Source organism: Sorex fumeus, unplaced genomic scaffold, assembly GCF_029834395.1.
Source record: "Sorex fumeus unplaced genomic scaffold, SorFum_2.1 ptg000076l, whole genome shotgun sequence".
Lineage (NCBI taxonomy): Eukaryota > Metazoa > Chordata > Mammalia > Eulipotyphla > Soricidae > Sorex > Sorex fumeus.
The window spans coordinates 3,184,994-3,208,047 of record NW_026606133.1 but is presented as its reverse complement, the minus strand read 5'-3'; the positions used below and the strand labels follow the sequence as shown (position 1 = coordinate 3,208,047).

The 23,054-nt window shown below is 54.2% G+C and overlaps 1 protein-coding gene across 1 annotated transcript in view; it reads right to left on the bottom strand.

Annotated features, from left to right (window-relative positions):
• LOC130038513 (patatin-like phospholipase domain-containing protein 4) overlaps positions 1 to 22,776 on the bottom strand; it is a 45,111-nt gene extending 22,335 nt beyond the window's left edge. The window contains exons 1-4 of the mRNA XM_056130333.1: positions 22,597 to 22,776; positions 21,618 to 21,712; positions 21,354 to 21,489; positions 19,962 to 20,027 (exon numbers count right to left, since the gene is read on the bottom strand). Coding sequence (XP_055986308.1) covers positions 19,962 to 20,027; positions 21,354 to 21,489; positions 21,618 to 21,712; positions 22,597 to 22,776 — 477 coding nt within the window. The remainder of the gene's footprint in view (positions 1 to 19,961; positions 20,028 to 21,353; positions 21,490 to 21,617; positions 21,713 to 22,596) is intronic.
• Between the last annotated feature and the right edge of the window lie 278 nt (positions 22,777 to 23,054).

Sequence of the window (23,054 nt, the reverse complement as noted above, 5' to 3'; positions counted from 1 at the left end):
TCAGGGACCCCATACCTGCCTATGTGACCTCTCCTCAGGTGCTCTGTACCTGTCTGTGTGACTCACCTCGACGACCCTATCCCTGCCTGTGGGACTCTCTTCAAGGAGCCCAGGTTCTGGCCATCATGACGTCACCTCAGGGACCTTATATCTGTTTATGATCTCAAGTCAGGGACCCCTTTTCCTCATCGTTTGATTCACCACAGAGCCCCGTGTGTCCTCACCCCACAGCCCCATCCCTCCCTCTGTGACCTCAGCTCACAGCCCCTTTGGTCCCTGTGTGACCTCAGCGGAAAGACCCTGTCCTCCCTGTGTGACCTTTGCTCAGAGCTTCCTGTCCCAGCCTCTTCAGAGCTTCTTCACAGCTGCTGGTCTCTACCTGTGTGACGCCACCTCACAGCCTCTTCTCTGCCTGCGTGACTCCACAGAGAACTCCATCTCTGTCCATGAGACCCACCTCAGATACCTGTCCCTGCTTGTGTGACCCACCTCAGTGCCCTTGTTTCTACTTGTGTGACCCTAGAGAAGACCTTTCCAGTTCGTTGCAAGGCCTCATGAACCATTCTGCCCTATCCAAAGGTCCCCACCGCACGATCCCATGTCCCAGCTTAAGTAACTCACCTCTTCTGTGACCTAACCTCAGCATCCGTGTCCCTACCTGTGTGACCCCACCTCACAGTTCTGTGCTCCTGTTTGTGTTACCCCACCTCATAGCCCTTGTTCCTGCCTCTGTAACTCCACCTGAGTCCTGTGTCTCTACTTGTGTGATCCTACTTCAGAGCTGTGTCTCTATGTGACCCCACCTCAGAGTCCTGTCTTCCTGCCTGTGCGATCCCCACCTCAGAACTCTGTGTCCCTGTTTGTGTGACCACATGACAGAGCCCATGTCTCTGCCTGTGTGATTCCACCTCAGAGCCCCATGTCCCTAATTGTGTGACCCCTTGGTAGAGCCCATATTCCTGCCTTTGTGACTCCACCTCAGAGACCTGTGTCCCTTTCTGTGTGACCCCACTGCCTCTGTGACCCCACCTCATAGTCCTGTGTCTCTGCCTGTGTGAACCCACTTTAGCTGGATGTGTGACCACACCTCAGAGTGCAGTGTTCCTCCCTGTGCGACCCCTCCTCCGAGTGCTGTGTTCCTGCCTGTGTAACTCAATGTCTGAGCCCATGTCCCTTCCCGTGTGACCCCACCTCAGAGTCGTGTCCCTGCCTGGGTTCCGGAGGGCAGGACCGTGGCCCACTGGCTGCTTGTCCCAGAGGAGCAGACTGCATCAGGAGGAGGCGAGTGTCCCGTCTGCAGGTGTCGCTCAGGTTACATTGGGGTCAGGATGAGCTGTGGCTGTGCGGCGCTCACAGTCACCCCCTTCAGTCCCTCCCAGCGCCTGGGGTTTGATTTCTCCACCCCGACTCCAGCCCCCGGCCCCTGCAGTGGGGGCTGCTGACCAACGGGCAATAATCTGTGCAGTCCTCAGAGAGAAGCAGGCAGCCCTGGGGTCCGCTGCCTGCAGCCTAGAGGCTTTAAAACAGCTACTGATCCCTCCCAGCCCTCCCCTATGAGTTGATCGAAATATTTTCAAGCTTGGCACCAGCCCCGGTGCTGCTCAGGGTCACCTCTGACTGCTCTCGGGAGTTACTCCAGGGGACTGGGGGCAGGTACAGGATGCCGCAGTTGGAACCCGGGTGGGCCTTGTGCCAGGCCAATGCCCGCCCACTGTCCTCGGGCTCTGGCCCCATGCCCCGATGTCTCAGTCCCAGTGTTAGAGGTGTTTGGAGTTTGACCTCACGAGGAGCGAGCCCAGGGCTGTCTCTGCCATGCGGGTGCCCCCGCTGAGCCCCCCGCCCCATCTCTTTTCCTGGTCTTCAACCGTTCGGCTGCTTGTCTGGAGGGCACAGTGGTGCTTCAGATGGGGGAAGGGCATGGCCTGGGGCAGGGCTGAGTGGAGCTAAGTGTCCCACCGATGGGCAAGGGCCCTCAGCGTGGTGGAGAGGGGAGCCGTGCTGAGCATCTCAGCGCTCAGCATGGGGAGCACTGCAGAGCACCCGGCTCCTCCCTGCCCTACCACACCCCAACGGGGTGATGCCCGCTCACCTGCTCGGAGAGAAAAGCACAGTGCAAGCGCCACGCAGGTTGCAACAACTTTATTATAGAACATTATGCTATCATATTTTCTAAGTTAAACTATAGGAGAACATACTTCATGGAGTGACTCATACACTGAGGAGTTGATCTAAGGTAACTGAGCATCATCAGCTATTGACCTTATGATGAGGATAGTCCCGGTACCCTTCTGGTGACAGTGTAGACCAATGTTCAGTCATGATACTCAGGGGAGAAAATTCTGGGACGGTGGGGAGGTGGGTCGGGAGGGAAGGGTGGGTGCCCAGATGGTGTCTGGCAAAGCACATGTCCATGGTGGGCAGCAGGGATGGGTACCAGGTGGTCATGGGGAGACATTTCTGGAACAATATGGATGGTAATGGGAGGTGCTGAGAAACCTTTCAGACTGGGGGTCCCCAAGTTGTCTGAGTAGGGGTGTCTGACTGTGAGGCCTCAGGCCAGAAGGGCCCCATGAGGCAACAGCCCCTGAGCCCTGCTCCCCCTAGCGCCTAAACTTCCGGGCTGGAGCACCCTGACCTTGCTGCCCACAGGGGGCAACAAGAGATCGCAGGTGCCATGCGAGGTGGGTGGCACCGCCGCTCGAGCCCTGCTGGGATGTGGTCACATGTGGGGGCACACGCTGCCATGCAGGTGGGACCTGGTTGGCGCGACTGACTTGTGCCCCCTGGTGCCACACTCGCCCCTTGGCACTACTGCTCAGGCCCTGCTGGGGTGCGGACACATAGGGGGCATGCGGTGCCATGCAGGTGGGACCTGGTTGGCATGACTGATAAGTGGCTGCTGGTACAATGCATGTTGGGTGGCACTCCTTGTTGAGCCCTGCGGGGGTGCGAGCACATACGGGGCCACAGGCTGCCACGCAGGTGGGACCTGGTTGGGGGCAGCCACAAGTGGCTGCTGGTACCATATCAGCCGGGTGGCACCACTGGCTGAGCCCTGCTGGGCTGCAGGCACAGGCTGCTTCAGAGTAGCAGGAGCCACAAGTGGCCGCTGGTACCACCCCTGCTGGGTGGCACTTTTCAAGCCCTGCTGGGGTGTGGGCACATAGGGGGCCACAGGTTGCGGCACCTGTGGGATCTGGGTGGCGGGTGCAGGCACAGGTGCCCCCTGGGTACCGCGTGGCCCTGGTGCCTTGGGAGGCACGAACTGCCTTGGGGGTGCAAATGGGAAGGCTGGCACAGACACAGGCCCACCCTGGGGGCCACTTGGCCCTGTCATATTGGGAGGCCCGAGCTGCCATGGCAGCGCAGACTGAAAGGCTGGCACAGGCACATGAGCACCCTGGGTGCCACTTGGCCCAGGCACATTGGGGGCACGAGCTGCCGAGGAGCTATGAATTGAAATGCTGGCATGGGCACAGGGACTCCCTGGGTGCCACTTGGCCCTGGCACATTGGGGGGCACAGGCTGCAGCACCGATTGGAACTGCATGGCAGGCACAGGGGCACCCTGGGTGCCACTTGGACGTGGCACATTGGGGAGAACAGGCTACAATGCTGATTGGAACTGCATGGCAAGCACAGGGGCACCCTGGGTGCCACTTGAACCCGGTACATTGGTGGGCACGGGCTGCCGCGGAGGTATGAATTAAAAGGCTGCCACGGGAATAGGAGCACCCTGGGTGCCACTTGGCCCTGGCACACTGGGGGGCACAGGCTGCGGCGCCATTGGGAACTGCATGGCAGGCACAGGGGCACCCGCCCGGCTGGTGTCTCTTACTCTGTGGGCTTTGCAGCTTCATAAGGTTGTTCCACTTCCTCTTCGAGGGCTGCTGTGATGTCCCTGCAGCCTGTACATGGTTCGTCTGACCCTGGGGTGCAGCCACCACAGCACGTGGCTGGGTCACAGGGACACTGGGTGGATCCACCTCCATGTCGCTGAGTGGTTCCCCTTGGGATTCAGCGTCCATGTCGCTGAGCGGTTCCCCTTGGGATTCCGCATCCATGGACTGAATGCTGCTCCCGCAGGACACTACTTCCATCGATTCCACGTCACTAAGACAGGCCTGCGTGTCCTTGGTGGACACAACCTGGCCATCGTCAGGGGCTTGTGGCCACCCTATGACTGCGGGTTCAGCTGGGGCGGGCACTGCCGCTGGGGGCTGAGGCGGAGGGGCCTCCTTCTGGGGCGCTGGGGCCCCCTTCTGGGCTGGGGCGGGGGTCACCACCTGGCCATGAGGGGTCTTCTGGCCTAGCAGGGCCTGACAGTGATGCCTGCCCCTCTGGAAGCAGGGGGCTTTCTGTGGACAGTAGACCACTGCCTCACCCCAGTCCTCCTTCTGGCGAATGGGGCATCCGTGCTGGTCAGAGGGGACTAACTGTGGGCCCTGGGGGCGAGCCCGCTGGCCATAGTGGCCCTGGCCAGAGCGCGGGCCTACCTGGCTATGGGAGACAGGCCCCTGCCCATAGGCCCCCATGGGCTGGCCACTGGGCCCCGGCCGTGGGTAGTAAGTTGGTGGGCCGTGGAGATAAGGCCCCGGGTTGTAGGGATAAGGAGCATGGGGCTGAGGCTTGTGGGAAGCTGGCCCTTTAACTGACCAAGGCCTAAGTGCCTGTGCTAGGTATGGTCATCTTGACCTACGACCCCGAGGCAGGCACAGCCTGTGCTATGTATGGCCATCTTGACCTACGACCCCGAGGCAGGCAAAGCCAGTGCTATGTATGGTTATCTTGATGTATGGTTATCCTGAGAGAACATCTGTCATGGCTGTCAGTAATAACAAGAAGTAACTATCTCGTGTCTGGTACGTGATGCATGTAAATTTTATAAATCATATGGACATGGCCCTTTGTGTAACTACCTAGTGTCTGGTACAAGATACGCATAAACTTTATGCGTGATATGTGAAAACAAACCTTCCTAACCATATATGGGCACGACCTTTTGTGTAGCTGCCTCACTAATGGATATATACCCTGATTGCCCCCAATAAAGTTTGTCCCTTTTTCTCTCTTCTGAACTGCATTCTGTCTCTTGTGTCTTGTGTTCATTCGGTTGGTCCTTCCCTGCACCTACAGATCCTAGAGCCACCTCCATGGGCCGGAGAGTGGTCTGGCGGGGCCCCCCGCAGAGGCTTCCCCGGAGAGCTGTGCCCACAGTAGCCCCGTGTGCATGGCGCCTGGGCTGGTCGCGGCATCCCCAGGTCCTGGTGGAACCACATGTTTGACGGTCTCTGCATCATCCCGGGTCAGGGCTCTGCAGATCACAGGCCACACTCAGACCCTGGCAGCCCAGAGACGCACACCCCCTCTCTGCCAGTGGGGCCTTTCCTCCACCTTTGGGGTCCCCAGGGGTCACACAAAAACCATTTTGTTCGGTCGGCTTTGGGGCTACGCCCCATGGTGCCCAGGGCTGACTCCAGGTCTGCCTCAGGGGTCCCTCCTGGTGTGTCTGGGGGCCCATCTCTGGAGCCCGGGAGCAAGTTCAGGCCATGCAAGTCAAGTGCTGTCAGCCCAGATGACACCTCCTATCTGGGGACTCCCATCCTCCTCCCTACGGGCTCCCTGAACTCCTCCCACTGTGCTCACACCTTGGGCTCCTCCCTTGGGATTTCCCACCCTCCTCCCTGGGGACTCCCACCCTCCTCCCTATGGGCTCCCTGGACACCTGCATCTGGACTCCCAACCTTCTCTCTGGGGACTCCCACCCTTCTCTAGGGGATCTCCTCCCTCCTCCCTCAGGTCTCCCACCGTCCTCCCTCGCAACTCCCAGCCTCCTCCCTGGTGACTCCCACCCTCCTCCCTAGGGGCTTCTCTACTCCCCTCTTGGATTCCCACCCTCCACCCTAGGGACTCCTTGGAGTCTTCCCTCTGGACTCCCACCCTCTTCCCTAGGAACTCCTTGGCGTCTTCCCTCTGGACTCCCAACCTCCTAACTAGGGGCTCCACTCCCTCCTCTCTCGGACTCTCACCCTCCTTCCTAGGTGCTCCTTGGACTCTCCCCTCGGGACTCCCACCTTCCTACCCTGGGCGTTCCCTCCCTTCTCCCTCGAGACTCCCACTCTCCTACCTAGGGACTCCTTGGAGTCCTCCCTCTGGTCTCTCACCCTCCTCCCTGGGGATTCCCTCCCTCCTCCCTAGGGGCTCCCTGGACACCTCCATCTGGACTCCCAACCTCCCCTCTGGGGACTCCCACCCTCCTATAGGGGATCCTCTCCCTCCTCCCTCAGGTCTCCCACCCTCCTCCCTAGCAACTCCCAGCCCTCCTTCTTGGGGACTCCCATCTTCCTCCCTAGTGACTTTCACCCTCCTCCCTAGGTGCTCCCCGCACTCCTCCCTGGGGACTCTCAACCTTCTCCCTAAGCTGTTCCCCAATCTCCCTGGGAATTCCTATCATTTTCCTAGGGGCTCCCCATTCCCCTCCCTTGTGGCCCCCCACCCTCCTCCCTTGGGGTCCCCCCTTCTGTCCAGGGGCTGCAACACCCCCTCCCCTGGGGTCTACCTCCCTCGGGCTGGCCCCGTTTCCCTGATCCCTGGTCCCCCATCCACGCAGCCCCAGGTCTCTGTCCCTCCGTTGGGCACTCACCGTGGGCGGAAGGTTCGCAAAGGGGGTGATCGAGCTGTGGGCGGGTGCGGGTCTGTTGCGGAACAGTCAGTGGGCAGGCCCAGGCGCTGGGCACCAAGCTGGGCCTGGTCTGTCATGGGAATTCATGTCCCATGTTGGCAACCAGCGTCCCAGCGGGAGTGTGCTGGTAGGGCGCATCCCTAGGAACCAGCGTTCCTTCCGGGATACTCTTAGTGACATGGCCCGTGGCTTCAGAACTCGGGGTTTGGGGGTCCCGCATGTTGGAACCTCCCTGTGCCTCCACCCCCACCCCCGCCATATGCGCGTATGGGAACATCGGGAGCACAGAGCGGAGGCCACGTGGGCTTGGGTGCGTCCAAGGAGTGCCCGGGCGTGCTGGGGCGCGGCTTCTGGCAGAATTCAAACCTCCCCGGTAGCCTCACGCGCCCAGTACCGGGTCAGGCTTCAGCCCATTGGTCCTGCACGTGCCGGGCCTTCGCCCCTACCCACACCCCCAACTCAGAATTTTGTGCCCTGGCGCTCTGCGGCCACCTCTGCGCACTCTTGGACATCCTCCGAGCAATGCGGGGTGCGCCCAAGGTATGCGTGTATTTAAGACACTAGTCCTCGAAGTAGGGTCCTTGGATTCCCTCTTAGGATTTGGGGCAGGGTTTGGGCGGAGATACTTAGGGGACCGCAGCATAAAGGGATCTCTCTGGGTCCTGATATGGTTTAGGGTCCCCCTCTTTCCATCCTTGGGCTGCCACGCCCCCTCCCCTGGGCTGCCACACCCCCCTTGGGCCTCCCTCCCTCCAGCTCGCCCGTTTCCCTGACCCCTGGTCCCCCTCCCTGTATCCTGGGGTCCCCACCCTGCTGTAGCAGGTCTCTGCCACCCCCTCGCGGGCACTCACCGTGGGCAGAGGGGTTGGAAAGGGGGTGATCAAGCTGCGGGTGGGTGGTGGGCGGGTCCAAGGCAAAACACACATCAGGCAGCACCAGGCGCTGGGCACCAAACTGGGCCTGGTGTGTTATGGGAATTCACCTCCCGTGCTGGCGACTCGCATCCCAGCAGGATTGTGCCAGTGTGGCGTGTCCCTAGGAACCAGCGTTCTTTCCAGGATACCCTTAGTGATGCGGCGCGTGGCCTCAGAACTCAGGGTTTGGGGGTCCCGTGTGGTGGAACCTCCCTGCATCCCCCCATGTGTGCGCATGGGACCGTCAGGCGCACAGAGCGGAGGGCGCATGGGCTTGGGTACGTCCATGGAGCGCCCGGGCGCAGGGTCCCGCAGAATCGAGCCTCCCCAGAGCGCCCCACCTGCTCGGAGGTCGGGGTCTGGGTGAGGCCCAATGGGAATGGGGCGCAATGGAGACTCGGGGTGCATCGGGGGAGGTGGGGACCAGGCAGGGACTCCAGGCCTGAGATGCTGCTGAAGGGTGCACCGCATGGGCCTGGGAGTTTTGTTTGTATCCAGTTGGGGTCCCTCCCGTCAAATAATACGAGTTGACCCTATTTGTATTTATTGGCAACAAGGTCAGCCCACGCTGTTATTGTTGTCCCTAGTATGAAAGGAGGACAGTGTGGGTATCATTTGGACAAACATGGATATCTTAAATAATGGTTAGTCATGACCCAACTGTTTGCACGGTTGACTTGCGTAGGTCCAGTTTACACACACCAGACATTCAAATGGTGAGCTGGTTCCCAATGGAGAACCTGTGAAAACAGTAATGCAGTGTGAACATGTCACCTGCTTTTATGACAGGGCTCGAGGGCCACAAGCGACTGTGCCTAGGCTTGCTTAGCACTGCTCAGACATCTCCCCTGGCAATGCTTGGGTACAAAATTCGGGAATTTAGAGGGGATGTCTAGGACACCTCTTACCCCTTGGACTTTCATTCTCAGCCCTAAACAACATAATTTTGTTTTTAAAATCTTTTTAAATTGAATCACTGTGAGATGGACCCTTACAAAGCTGTTCATGATTGGGTTTCAGTCATACAGTGTTCCAACTCCCGTCCCTCCACCAGGGCACATTTCCGTGTCCCCAGTTTCCCTCCTCCCTGCCACCCCCTACTCTGCCTCTGTGGCAGGCACTGCCCCCCACTTTCCCTCTCCCTCTCCATCTCTCTCCCTTTCTCTCTCCCCTGGCCCCCTGGACCTGCGTGCACAGTGCACAGAGTTTTGCCATTTTTTTCTGATTCATTTCTATGTTCCATTACAGTTGTTATTCTCTTAGGTGTTGAGAGCATCTTTTTCATTTTTTTAATCGAATCACTGAGATATAGGTACAGACTTACAAACTTTCATGATTACGTCTCAGTCATACAATGGTCGAGTACTCATCCCTCCACTAGTTCCCATTTTCCACCCCTAATGATCCCAGTATCCCTCCTGCCACCCCCACCCCTTCCTAACCCCTGCCTCTGTGGCAGGCACATTTCCTCCCACTCTCTCTCTTCCTTTGGGTGTTATGTTTTGCAATACATGTACTAAGAGGCTATTATGTTTGGTCCTTAGTCTACTTTCAGCATGCATACAACCAACGGTATGTACATTTTCCCTTTTTGTATCAGGAAATGAATGAATTTCAATAGCACCCGGCCCAGACAAGGTCAGACCTGAACACCTGAAGAACCTGCCGTCAGTACTCATCAATACACTGGCTCGGCTCTTCACTCGCTACCTGTCTGAATGCAAGGTTCCGTCCCAATGGAAAACCAGCAGGACCGTACTACTGTTCAAGAAGGGAGACATCCATGACATTGGCAACTATCGCCCGATCTGCCTATTGTCTGTCATCTACAAGTTGTTCACTCGAGTCATCCTAAATAGGATTGGCAGAACACTAGATGAAGGACAACCATGCGAGCAAGCAGGGTTCCGCAAAGGATTCAGCACCATCGACCATATCCACACAATAACCAAGCTCATTGAGGTTTCTCGGGAGTTCAAGATGCCGCTCTGTTTAACGTTCATTGATTTAAAGAAGGCCTTTGATTCTGTTGAGACGGAAGCGGTCATTGAAGCCCTCGCCAATCAGGGCATTCAAGCCCAATACATCAGGATCCTCCGTGAGCTCTATTGTGGATTCACTACCAGGATCTCACCATTCTACAAAGAAGTGATCATTGATGTCAAGAGAGGGGTGCGGCAGGGTGATACCATTTCACCGAAACTCTTCAGTGCCACCCTCGAGAACATCATGCGACGACTGGAATGGGAAGGAATGGGAGTGAAGATAGATGGTCGGCAACTACACCACCTCCGCTTTGCTGATGACATTGTTTTAATAACACCAAACATCAGCCAAGCGGCACAAATGCTGGCCGACTTTGACCATGAGTGTGGAAAGGTAGGACTATAGCTGAATCTCACGAAGACAATGTTTATGAGAAACAGCCTTGTTCCTGACGCCCCATTCGCTCTCAATGGAACAACCATCTCCGAATGCAACAGCTATGTGTACCTAGGTCGAGAGGTCAACATGACAAATGATCTGGCACCCGAGCTGCGCAGGAGGAAGAGAGCAGCTTGGAACGCCTTCAAGAACGTCGAAGAAATAGCTAAGAGGACGAAGAACCTCCGGCTCCGGGCACATCTCTTTGATTCCACTGTTCTTCCTGCATTAACATATGCCTCAGAGACCTGGGCCCTACGCAAACAGGATGAGAATGCTATTCAGGTCTCCCAAAGAAGAATAGAAAGAGCTATGCTTGGAATATCACGTTTCACTCAAATGAGAGAACGAATCCGGAGTTCTGACATCCGTCGACGATCAAGGATCAGGGACGCTGTCTCATTTGCCAAGGTGTCGAAAATAAGATGGGCTGGTCACGTAATGAGATTTAAAGACGACCGTTGGACTAGAGCTGTTACTGATTGGATTCCACGGGATGTCAAAAGACCGCGTGACCACCCACCTACCAGATGGTCAGACTTCTTCGTCAAGATCATGAACGATCGGTTTGAGGCCCTTCATGTTCCTGGAGCGAAGAGATGCCATTGGGCTACACTAGCACGCGACAGGGACAAATGGAGACGTTACTGGCGCCCGCTCGAGCAAATCGACGACTAACGGGAAGTTAAGTGATTAAGTAATTAAGTATCAGGAAATAATGCCTTCACTGAGGCTCACCCTTCCCCTCCTAAATCCTTCCACAAAAAGGTCCTTGCCAGGGCTGGCATCCTGAAACCCTAAATGCTTCTTTAAATTCGCTTTCTCTGGTTCACTGAGCACGGTGTCTGCGGAATTCCCATTGCGGGCCAGCGTGGCCGCCTCTATTCTCTTCCGCTCTGGGCGCAGAAATAATCCCTTGCTAGAATCTTTTGAGAGAGGCACACAACTTTGCAGGCTAATTAACTGCGTACCTCCACATCTCGGAAATATTGCATGAGGTTGCGTGGCTGCACTTTCGTGGCTCGAGCCTCCACTCATGCAGATGGCTTTCCAGGGGCCATGGCCATCAGGGACTGGCCGGTGCATTTGCACTCTTTGCAGGCAAGCTCCTAGACCTGCCCTCTTCTCCACCCACCCTCTGCTCTCCGTCCCACACACTCCGTGTTTGTTTCCCTGTTTTGTTTCTTTGTCACTCTGAGACAAAAAGATGACCATACCCCTTAGAACTTTTGTTTTCCAACTGGTAATGGAGAACATTATGAGGAGGCGCGCACGCCAGCATAATGTTAAGGCACAGGCACTGGGAACTCCTCTCCGGCTCAGTTCTGCATGGCTCTGCACAGGCCGGCCTCAGCAGCTGCTCTCTGGCACCCAGAGAAGCATCCTTGGAGAGGCACACCTTTGCCCAGACAGCGGCAAGCAGCACACTGTGGCCCACAATGCCCTGTCCCGGGAGCAGGCACACATGGCACTGGCCAAGGCACGGGCTGCGTCCGGGCAGGGAACACGGCAACTCGGTTGTACCCGCCGTCCCTCTGGAAAGGAGCCTGCGGCTGGACATGGCAGGGCTCAGCTCTTCCGGACACACCTGCACCGGGCGGCAGCAACCAGCCCACAGGACTTCACTTCTCAGCGTCCCTTGGTGTAAAATCTTATCACGCTGAAGGTTGTGTGTTTACGGGCTCACTGGATGGCACTGTCTCACTGCCCGCGTTTGGTGCTCTTGAGCCGCTGTGTGTGGTCTGGATCAGAACAGCTGTTGCCAAGGGCAGACGGAAGAAGAAACGAGGGCCAGGCCGGTCTATAATAATAGTAGTTTATTCCGATCCTTTTCACTCCTGTCTTTCTCTGCCTCCTTCTCTCCTGGGCCCCAATCTTGGAACCTCTCTCCTTCTGGCTCTGACTCTGGATCTCTGGAGCCCAAGCTCTCTCGCTTCTGACTCTCTCCCTTCTCCGAGCTTACGTCTTAGTTTATATAGCAGTCACATAAGGCGGTGACATAAAGGTGGGTTGAATACTGACGAATCAACAAAGAGAGGTAAGACCACTCCTCCAGGAGATTAACTCAAGGATAAAATCTCATCTACAGAGATTACTTCAGATTACTAGGAGATCCGCTCAAGGGTGGGATCCCAACAAGGGTGTGGTCTTCCCTCAGTTAGTAATTTACTTAAATAGTTGTAATTAATCTACTTCTAATATTTCTAGCAATGTCATTCTGTATGAGCACAGTAAGAGATATAAATTTAGTTTGGTTCTTCCTGAGAACATCTCACTATACATTCCGTATTCTGCAGTCCTCAGGCCAGGTTAATCTTCCTAGCTCCAGCAGGGTCCTAGCCTTGTCGTTACTTACTTTTGGATCATGACAGCATTTGTTCATGATCATGCCCTCAACTTATAGTATCGTGACTCTTTGGCCTGGCCCATTTCGATGCCGGGGTAGCTCACTGCTTGCCCTGGGTCCATTCAGTCCCTCGTCGGGACCCTGCTTTTGGGGTGCTGGGAATTAAGGGCAACTGAGTCAAGAAATCAGATGCCCAGGAGTAAATATTATTCGGAGTCAATCAACTCCCAAGTTACAAAGCATAATATTAACTGTCTTCCTGTGTCCACACAGAAAGGACATTGCTTACAATACAAGTTCAGTGTCCTTAGATGGGTGTGACCTGACAAACCTAAGCTACCTGAGGAAGGACAAAAGAGTGTTATCCTACACCTTGGGGCACACTCAGGCATTTGTGGCGAAGCACAGAAGGTCCCACGCACCACAGCTATGTCACGGCTGGTGGGGCTCTTGTGCTTCAGGGGGGCTAAGGGACGTCTGGGTGTGGCTTGGGATTTGGCGGGAGCAGAGAGTGTCTCTTGCTGCCGGCTTTGCAGCTGTGTCTGTCCTGAGCACTTGACGCCAGTGCTGTGATTTGCGTTCCATACTCCCGTGGGAGCCAAGAGGTTATACCAGCCCTGGCATTAAAGTGTGGAACAGAGTCGCTGTGATGCTCAGGGACCACGAGAATCCTGAGACTGAATCAGGGAGGCAGCCGTGGCAGGGCGTCTGTCTTAGGCCCTGCACCGTCCCTCTTGGCCCCAACACGCCAGTTTTGTTGGAGGCCACACCCGGTGGTGTTCAGGGTTTACTCCTGGCTCTACACTCATGGGCGAGGCTTGAGGGAACCTGCTGGGTGCCAGGGATCAAACCCAGAGCAGCCACACGCACAGCAAGTGTTCTCCCCACTGGATGTTGACTCCAGGCCCAACGTCATTGTGTTTTATTTTTTCTTATTGCTTTATTGAATCACCATGAAATACAGTTACAAAGCTGTTCACGATCGGGTTTCAGTCATACAATGCTACAACACCCGTCCCTTCACCAGTGTCCCCAGCTTCCCTCCTGCCACCCCCTCTCTGCCCCAGCCTGCCTCTATGGCAGGCACTCTTCTTCTCTGTCTCTCTGTCTGTCTCTGTCTCTGTCTGTATGTCTGTCTCCAACCCCCCCCCCCATTTGTGCATTATGATTTGCAAAAGAGACATCACGTTTTGTCCTTTACCAAACCCTTTCAGCACACATCTCCCATCCCGAGAGATTCCTCCAATTATCCTTGTCATAGAGGTTCTTTTTCTAACCCAGCTGCCCTCTTCCCCAACTCTTCTTTTTTCTTTATTGATTCGCCGTGAGGTATAGTAACAAAGCTTTCATGTTTGTGCTTCAATCATACAATCATCAAACACCCATCTTTTCAAGAGCACACATTTTTGTATTTTGGTCACTGTTTCTTTTGAGGTGCAGAAGCTTCTTAGTTTCAAGATAGTCCCATTTGTCTATCTCTGTTTTCACTTGCTCGGCCAGTGGCATGTCATCTTTGAAGATACCATTAGCTTCAATGTGCACTCTTGAAAGGATGGGTGTTTGATGATTGTATGATTGATATCATCTCACACCACAGAGACTGGCCCACATCCAAAAGAACAAAAGCACTGGAGTTGGTGCAGATGTGGCGAGAAAGGGACCCTCCTTCACTGCTGGTGGGAATGTCAATTGGTTCAGCCCTTTTGGAAAACAATATGGACGCTTCTCAAAAAATTAGAAATTGAGCTCCCATTTGACCCAGCAGTACCACTCCTGGGAATATATCCCAGAGAGGAAAAAAAGTACAGTTGAAATGACATCTGCACTTGTATGTTCATTGCTGCACTGTTCACAATAGCCAAAATTTGGAAAAAAAATCTGAGTCCCTGAGAACAGATGACTGGTTAAAGAAACTTAGGCATATCTACACAATGGAATACTGGTTAACTGTTAGAAAAGATGAAGTCATGAAATTTACATACAAGTGGTTCTACATGGAAAGTATCATGCTAAGTGAAAAGAGCCACAAAGAGAGGGACAGACATAGAAAGTGTGCACTTATCTGGGGAATATAAAGTCACAGAATGGGAGACGAATACTCAAGAATAGTTGAGATAAGTACCAGGAGGTCTGCTCCGTGGCTTGGAAGCTGGCAGCACATGCTGGGAGGAAAAGGCAGCTCAGATAAAGAAGGGAACACCAAGTAAAGGATGTTTGGAGGATTCGCTCAGGATGCGAAATGCGTGCTGAAAGTAGACTATAGACTGAACATGATGGCCATTCAATACCTCTATTGCAAACCACAAAAACCTAAAGGAAAGAAAGAGCAAAAGGGAATGCCCTGCCACAAAGGCGGGGCGGTTGAGATGGGAGGGCAACTAGGATCATTGGTAGTGGACAATGGGCACTGGTGAAGGGATGGGTACTTTATCATTGTATAACTGAAACCCAAGCATGAAAGTTTGTAAGTCTACAAATGCACCTCTTGCTGGTTCTCTAATATAAAAAAAAAGAGAGCACGTTTTCCACCACCAAAGTCCCTGGTATCTCCCCGACAACCCCCCCCCCCACATTCACCACCTACCGCTTCCTGTGTGGCAGACAATTTGCCCAATAATGTCTTTATCTACTTTGGTTAACTTCGATATTTGCGTCCAGTTCCAGCACCACTCATTCTTTCCAAAAATATAATGCTAGACAATGAGTTTTGTATTGCTTGCTATGGATACAATATAATGCCGTGCAGCTGTTCTTGCAGTTCCAAAGTTTTAATAATTAGGTTTTGGAGGATCGCTGCAGCAAGTTGCTCAGGTCCAAGATTCATTTGTGTGTCTCTGGATCATGGCTGTGTGGGAGCTTAAGTAGATGGTGGCTGTGTGGGGAGAAGGAGAAGGACCTACTCCTCTCCGATCCCATGAGGCCTGGCGTTTCCTGCCACCGCCACCCATACCTGGAGGTTTTCACTGTGTTCTAGAAGATGGTGTCTGCCGGGGTTCCTAGAGGACAGGTGGAGGGACGGCACCTGCCCCCAACTAGAGTGGCCCGGCAAAACACTCTGCAGTAGCAAAGTCCAGAGCCATCTCTGCAGCAAGTTGCTTGGGTCTGAGAGTCATTGGTGTGTCCTAGATCATTTATTTTCCCTTGCTCATTTTATGTATCATGAAAGATCATGTGGCTGCATAAGTGGCTGTGTGCTTCTGAGATTCTAAATTATAAATGGTTGGTTCCAGAGACATCGCTGTAGGGAGCTATTCCAATTCGGTTTGGAGAATTAGTCCCGACACCTGCATACCAGAGTATTGCTTGTATGCGTGCTCATAGTCACCGGGATTCCACCTGGAGAAGGCGGGAGACTGCACCTGCTCCATCCGGGGCATCCCGGTGAAGTCAGCTTGGTATTGGGTCTGGAGAAATCTCCAGTGCTGTGATTTCCTCTGGGATCATCACTACTATGTGCGGCAAGATGGTTCCTGGAGGCAGGTTGGGGGCCTGATTCCTGACATCGGGAGCAGACAGGAAGGCGGGATGAAATTGCCTGGTTCCAGTGCTGCCATGTGGTTTGGAGAGTTAGTCCTGACACCCACATACCGGAGCCTTGCTTGTAGAAGCTCATGATCACTGGGATTCCATCTGGAGAAGGTGGGGAGACTGCACTTGAAGAGTCATTATTTCTTACCATGTATTCCTGCCCCTTTACCTCAGCAGTGCCCACTGAGCATAGCACAAGAAAGATGAAGTCTTTCCTGCACGCTCACTCGCTGCCACGGATGCAAGGTCAGTTCTCACCTGGGGGCAGGGGTTGGGGGAAAGCAGGTTTTCCTGTGCATTCCACAGGATTAATGGTGCATGGCATGTTAATAACGTGGAATGCAATTTTATTTCAGGGATTTTGTTTTTCAATGTCAGCATTAACATTTAACTCTTCACCCGTTTTCTCCCCTTCTGCTTTGAATCTTCTGGATTTTTTTCTGTTGATATGGCAGCCGAAGACCTCCAGGACCAGCCACCACCATGCTGAGACCACTCTCCGCACACATGAAGGTACTGGCAGAGGGACAAAGCCACGCGGGTTCCGGGGCCGAGACCTCCAAGCCTACTCGAATTGAAGTCGAGCATCTTCCACCCAGATCCTCCAAATTCCAGTAGGCGGGGGTCACACCCACCACCTGGCCCCCTGGCGCCGTGTAATCCCATCAGCGGCCAAGACTCAGAGACTATAAAATCCAGATCCCGGACGAGAACAGTCTCTGCCCCCGCGCCTGGGTGTTCCTTCCCGGAGTCCCTTGGAGGGGAGCGGGTTGAGCTTTCCTCCCCGCCCCGACCAGGGCTACGGCAGCCGAAGACCTCCAGGACCAGCCACCACCATGCTGAGACCACTCTCTGCACACATGAAGGTACTGGCAGAGCATCTTAACAGAACTTTTTTTTTTATGACATCTTATTGTCTTATTCCTACTTTGGACAAACTTGCAGGCTATCGAATGTAGCCTGCCCACAGGGCAGAGTCTGGCAAACTCCCCGTGGCGTACCAAATATGCCAAATACCAGTAACAATGATGGGTCTCATTCTCCTAAATAGCCTTGAATATAATCTCAGGGCTAGGATGAAAGAGACGTTACTGGGGCCTGCTCGAGGCAATCGACGAATAACAGGATGATGAAATGAAATGAAATGAAATGAATGTGTCAACACCATGGCCTGGCCATGGTGAGCTCAGCGGTTCTGTGCAAAGATGCCGGCCCCTCTCGGGTTTATCAGTTGCCAAGACAACCACTTTGGAATATCTGGAAGCCTCTTTGCTCCACGGAGCTCCTGGACCTGAGCCAGGAGCTTTTGATCTCGCGCAATGTTGCTCAAGTTTGCTGGAATCTTCTCTGCTCAGCAAGATCCTTTATTTGTGGCCCAGCAACTTCCTGTGGGCTTTGAGGTTGGCCGAAGTATCAGCTGGCCAGAGTGCACACTCTCCAGGCCAGTGTCCACCCAACTGGATGCAGAATCCCATGATTATGATGCCCGTGGGGTGCCCAGGTGACTTATGTCCATTGGAGAAGAGAGACGGAAGCCTTGAGAAGGGGACCTGCCACTTTCTCCCCATCAGCCTCTTCCACCCTGGGACCAGCTGGGAAGACTCCAACTGGTGACGTCTGCGATGAGCCCCTGCATGGCACTCACCTTACATCCTGCCAGCCCCGATAGGCAGACACTGACTACACCTACGTCTCCTTGTTGGCTGCTGCATGGGAGTTACTCCCAGCACCCAATTTCTTGGGGGACACGGGCTCAGGCTTCAGCCAGCCACAGCTCTACAGCAAAGGAAGTAAATCCTCAAGCTCCCCCAGGCTTCTCTGCTCTAAGGGATTCCAGAAGGATACAACATTCAAGCGAAAAAATAGACGATATTGGGAGGTTTTAAGGAAGGGGAGGGAGGGAAGAGAGAAAGAGGGAGAGATAGATAGAGACAGACATAGAGAGACAGAGAGATAGAGGGGGAGGATAAAGGAGAGAAAGAGAGAGAGTACAGTCCTTCTGGTTTTCCACTGGGATGGAAACTTGCATTCAGACAGGTAGCGTGTGAAGAGCCGAGCCAGCATATTGATGAGTACTGACGGCAGGTTCTTCAGGTGTTCAGGTCTGACCTTGTCTGGGCCAGGTGCTGTTCGTTTCTTTACCAATGAAATGGCGTGTCATATTTTGGAGGGGAGAACATTGGGAACGACATATCCATCCTGTGGAATTTGGTATGTGGGCAGGTGGACATGGCTATCGAAGAGATCTGAGTAGAAGTCATGGATAATCTTCTCCATTGCCCTTCTGGAAGATGTGATAGATTCATCAGGACGTCGTAGGGTAGTCATCTTGGTCTTGTAATTGGCGAAGGACAGGCAGGCATTACAAATGCTTTTCCCGGCTTCTGCCGCATCTACCAGTACTTCTGCTCTTCTCTGTTTGAGGTCTTCCTTGATCGCATTTCTGCACTGCTTTGCGAACTCGGACGTTTGCTTGCGGTTGCCTGAGGCATGCGCCAAACCACGTTGGCGAATAAGCTCAAGAGTTTTTGAAGCCAGTCGTCTTTTTGTGACAATCTCTCTTTTGGCGTTCCTCGCACAATCATGGAGGTGCTGAACCAGTTGATCGTATTCCTCGTCAATGTTGTCAACAATGTCATCCTCCCATGTTGCAGCATTAGTGCCAAAGAGCTTCTAGTTGGTGGTCGTTCTGGGAGTTCTCTTCTTAAACTTTGCAGCCCTTTCTCCCCACTCTGTAAAGTAGAATTTTGCATGAAGGAGACGGTGGTCCAATCCTGTTTGGAATTTTGGGACAACAGCAACATCAGTCAGGGAAAACCATTGATTGAATATAATGTGGTCTATTTCGTTGTGGAACCATCCAACGGGAGACTCCCATGTCCAACGTTTAGATTCGACCTTCTGGAACTGTGAGTTACCATGGATGGTCTTGGTCGACATGATGAACTCAGACAGTCTCTCACCCTGTTCGTTCCATTCTAGGCCATGGGTCCCGATGTGGAGTTCTTCGGCTGATCTTCTCAGTCCTATCTTGGCAATAAAATCACCAACAATGATCTTATAGAAGGTGTGGTCTTCTTTATAGAACTTCTCCAATTCCATGTAGAACTTCTCATTTTCTCCTTCATCATAATTGGATGTTGGTGAGTAAATAACAAAGATAGAAACTGCCAGCAGTGAGCCACATCTATTCAAGTGTAAACGTCCGATTCGGGTTGTTAGGCATTTGAATGAATCAATGCTTATGGTCAAGTTCGTGATGCTTCATTCACTCTCAATGGAACAACAATCTCTGAATGCAACAGTTATGTGTACCTAGGTGAAGAAGTCAACATGCCAAATGACCTGGCACCTGAGTTGTGCAGGAAGAAGAGAGCTGCTTGGAACGCCTTCAAAAGCATCGAAGAAATAGCTAAGAGGACAAAGAACCTCCGGCTCTGGGCACATCTCTTTGATTCCACTGTTCTTCCTGCATTAACATACGCCTCAGAGACCTGGGCCCTACGCAAACAGGATGAGAACACTATTCCAGTCTCCCAAAGAGGAATTGAAAGAGCTATGCTTGGAATTTCACGTTTCACTCAAATGAGGGAAAGAATCCAGAGTTCCGCCCTCCATCGAAGATCAAGAATCAGGGACGCTCTCTCGTTTGCCAAGGTATCAAAAATCAGATGGGCTGGACACGTAATGAGATTTGGAGATGACCACTGGACTAGAGCCATTACTGACTGGATTCCACGGGACGTCAAAAGACCGCGTGGCCGCCCACCTACCAGATGGTCAGACTTCTTCATCAAGATCCTGAACGATCGGTTTGAGGCTCTTCACAGACACCATTGGGCTACACTAGCACACGATAGGGACAAATGGAGACGTTACTGGCGCCCGCTCGAGCAAATCAACGATTAACGGGAAGTCAAGTGATCAAGTGATCAAACAAAAACCACACTATTCCTGGAGGAAACCGCATACCGCTAGCTGACTTCTCATGCAAATACTTATTGTGCATGACTTTCCAAGGCCAAGCACTGTCGGGACCTCCCAGTCCTTGCCAGGGAAGCACCTGCCTGCCCTTTGTACTTAACCAGTGTCAGCCCAGTGTAGATGGGCACAAAGCTGCTAGCCAGCAGCACCTGGGTGGGCAGAGAAGAGATGGCGGGTGAGCCTCGGGGCCCGCACATGCCCTCGCTCTCTGACCTCAGGCCAGCCAGCGGGAGCTGGCATTTGGCAGCAGGAGGGTGGCGTGCCACATGACGGAGGCAAAAGGAACTGGACTAAAAGCGAGCACTGCAATGTCACCTGCCCGAAGAGGTGCTCGAGTGACTCCCGGTGGACTTGACATACGCTATGGGGCCCTGGGAATAGAACCCGGGTGCCTCGTGCAAGGCACAGGCCCACCCCGCTGGACCATCACTCCGGGCCCTGTTCATATTATGCGGACTGGCAGATCTGGAGCCCCTGGTACCTCATGGGCCAAGTTGGCAGCACCTTGGAACATCTCCCTGGGGTCCCGAGACGGCCGTGGTTGATGCACACTGGCTGTGTGTTCCCCTTCGCTCGCCCAATGAGCCACAGGTGCAGCAAAGAGCTTCTGGTGGGGGGCCAGGAAATGCGGGGTGTGGTGGCCGAGAGCTCTGCCCGGGGCGGGGGGGGGGGAGAGACTGTGCAGGCCACTCCAGCAGCTGGACGTGCTCCCAGCCACCCATGGACGTCCCCGGAAACCCAGGAAATTCAGCGACTGGCCCTGAGCTCAGATGAGCCGCACTGACTGTCCCTCCGGGGGCTCATCCTCCGTTCTGAGTTTTGCTCTGCAGGGACGAATCTGGCATGGCTGGGCAGGTTTTCCCTTTGCAGTTTGCCAGTCCACAGCTGATGGTAAGAAGAGGATGGGGAAACGTGTTTCTCTAAGGTGGGACACCAGAATAGAAGGAGCCTGGGCCTGAGGGGTGCTGAGTGATGCTGGAACCTAGGAAGTCACGGACTCATTTCTCCTGGGCGTCCGTTTCCTTGGACAGCTGCGGTCACAGCCTTCGAGCACAGGAGCAGCTGTAGGTGACACCCGAGGCCACATCCAAGCGTCTGCTGCCCCCACTCATCTCAGCCCGTTCCCCACGGCTCTTCCCAGACAAACTCTCCATGCGTGCCCTTGCCTGCATGTCTCCGTGTGTGCATGAACTGTGTGTACTATGCACACGGGGACAGTGAGCTATCGCAGGATGGTGTATACACACACATGGGGACAGTAAGCTATAGCAGGACGGCGTATACACACATGCGGGCACAGTGAGCTATAGCAGGTTAGTGTAGACCACACACGTGGGGACAGTGAGCTATAGCAGGACGGTGTGTCCCACGCACGTGGGGACAGTGAGCCAACATGACCCGGGTGAGGCCGGGGCACAGGGAGGGTGGCCGAGCGCTGGGCAGAGGCGTCAGGAGTCAGTGCGGGCACCGCCGACCTTGATGAGGTCCTCCTGGGAGCTGAAGCTGGACACCAAGTAGTTTTGCCTGGTCCTGGTGTTGGTGATGGACAAGTGCAGTCGGCGGTGGGCCAGCTGGTGGGCTTTGGCGGGGAGGATGGACTCCATCCCACACCTGCAGGGCACAAACGGGTGCTGCGTGAGCCCCCCGCATGCCCGCAGGCCCGCAGGCGGCCCAGGCAGGGCCCTGGCAGAAAGTGGGCTGGGAGGGGCGGAGCAGGGCTGGCCGTGGGGGCCACTGACCTGAGTCGGGCCACGAAGTCGTAGCTGGGCTTCACGGCCCCGAGGGACTGCCCGCGGATTTCTTCAGCAAACGTGTAGATGAACGCTTTACATTCCTGAGAGATCATGAAGAGTCACTGCCTGCGGGGCGGGGGGTGTCCAGACGGATGCGTGGGGTTCTGGACGCAGAGTCGCGTTCTCTGTGAAAAGCACCTGCACCCTGCACCCTCCCCCTGCCCCATCTGGCTGTACCCCAACTTCCGACTCTGCCACCTGCTCTGGGCCTGGGCAAGCAGGCATCTCCGACCCTCAGTCTCCACCCCTCACCCCCTGGGTTCTGAAACCATCCCGGCCCCGGCTGGCACAGACGTGGGGAAAACAGGAAACATCTCACGTCTAATCTAGCACTTTTTTCTGCTGCTTCCTCTCTCATCCTGAAGCCCTCGCCACCCTGAAAAGGGATGGGAACGATTTCTGTGTCTGTGTGTGTCAGTGTATTCCTATGTGTCTGTGTGAATCTGTGTGTCTGTGTCTCTGTGTATTTCTAAGTATTTGTGTGTGTCTGTGCATTTCTATATGCTGTGTCTGTCTCTGTGTGTACATATGTGTGTCTCTATATTAGTGTGTGATTGTGTATTTCTACATATGTGTCTGTGTGCGAGTCTGTGTATATGTCTCTGTGTATTTCTATGTGCGTCTGTATCTCTGTGCACTTCTGTGTGTGTCTGTGCGTACATCTATGTCTGTGTGCCTATGTGTATCATTGTGTTTCTGTGTGTGTGTGTGTGTGTGTGTGTGTGTGGTTGTGGGGCTGTGGGCAGGAACTGAATCCAGAGCTTCTGCCATGTAATTCAAACACTCTGAGGCTGAGACTGATGCTCAGCCTGGGGGATGGGGGGAGGGAGGGGGAGTTTGCTGGCCTGTTTTCCTGCAAGAGGAGGTTTCTGTCCTCCCTTCTGAATGTCCAGGCCAGGAGCAGCCTTCGTTTCTACTGAATTACCTCTAATTTCTGCGGTGCTGTCAGCAGGACCGTGAACGCCAAGGAGCCCGCAGAGGCGCCCGCGAAGGCCTTCATGTCCTTCAGCAGCTTGCTGCCGTGCTTGCAAAGGGCAGACGCTGCCCCCAAGTGGTAGATGCCCAGGAATCCACAGGCGGCAAAGGACAAATTGATGTGCTTCATTGTAACTGTGGAAGCGGCAACAGAAAACAAACAGACCAAAAAAAAACAGAGGCTTCGGTAAGCTGGGATTGTTTCTGAAACTGGGATCTTTTGCTACAAGCTGTCATCCCCAGGGGAATGTTATATCCAGGGGAATGTCATCCCCAGGCTGCCCAATAAATAACTAAGACTCTCTGGGAAGCCCCCAGCTGCCAACTCCTTGCCCCTTACACACACACACACACACACACACACACACACACACACACACACACACCCCTTTGCAGGGAACATTTTCT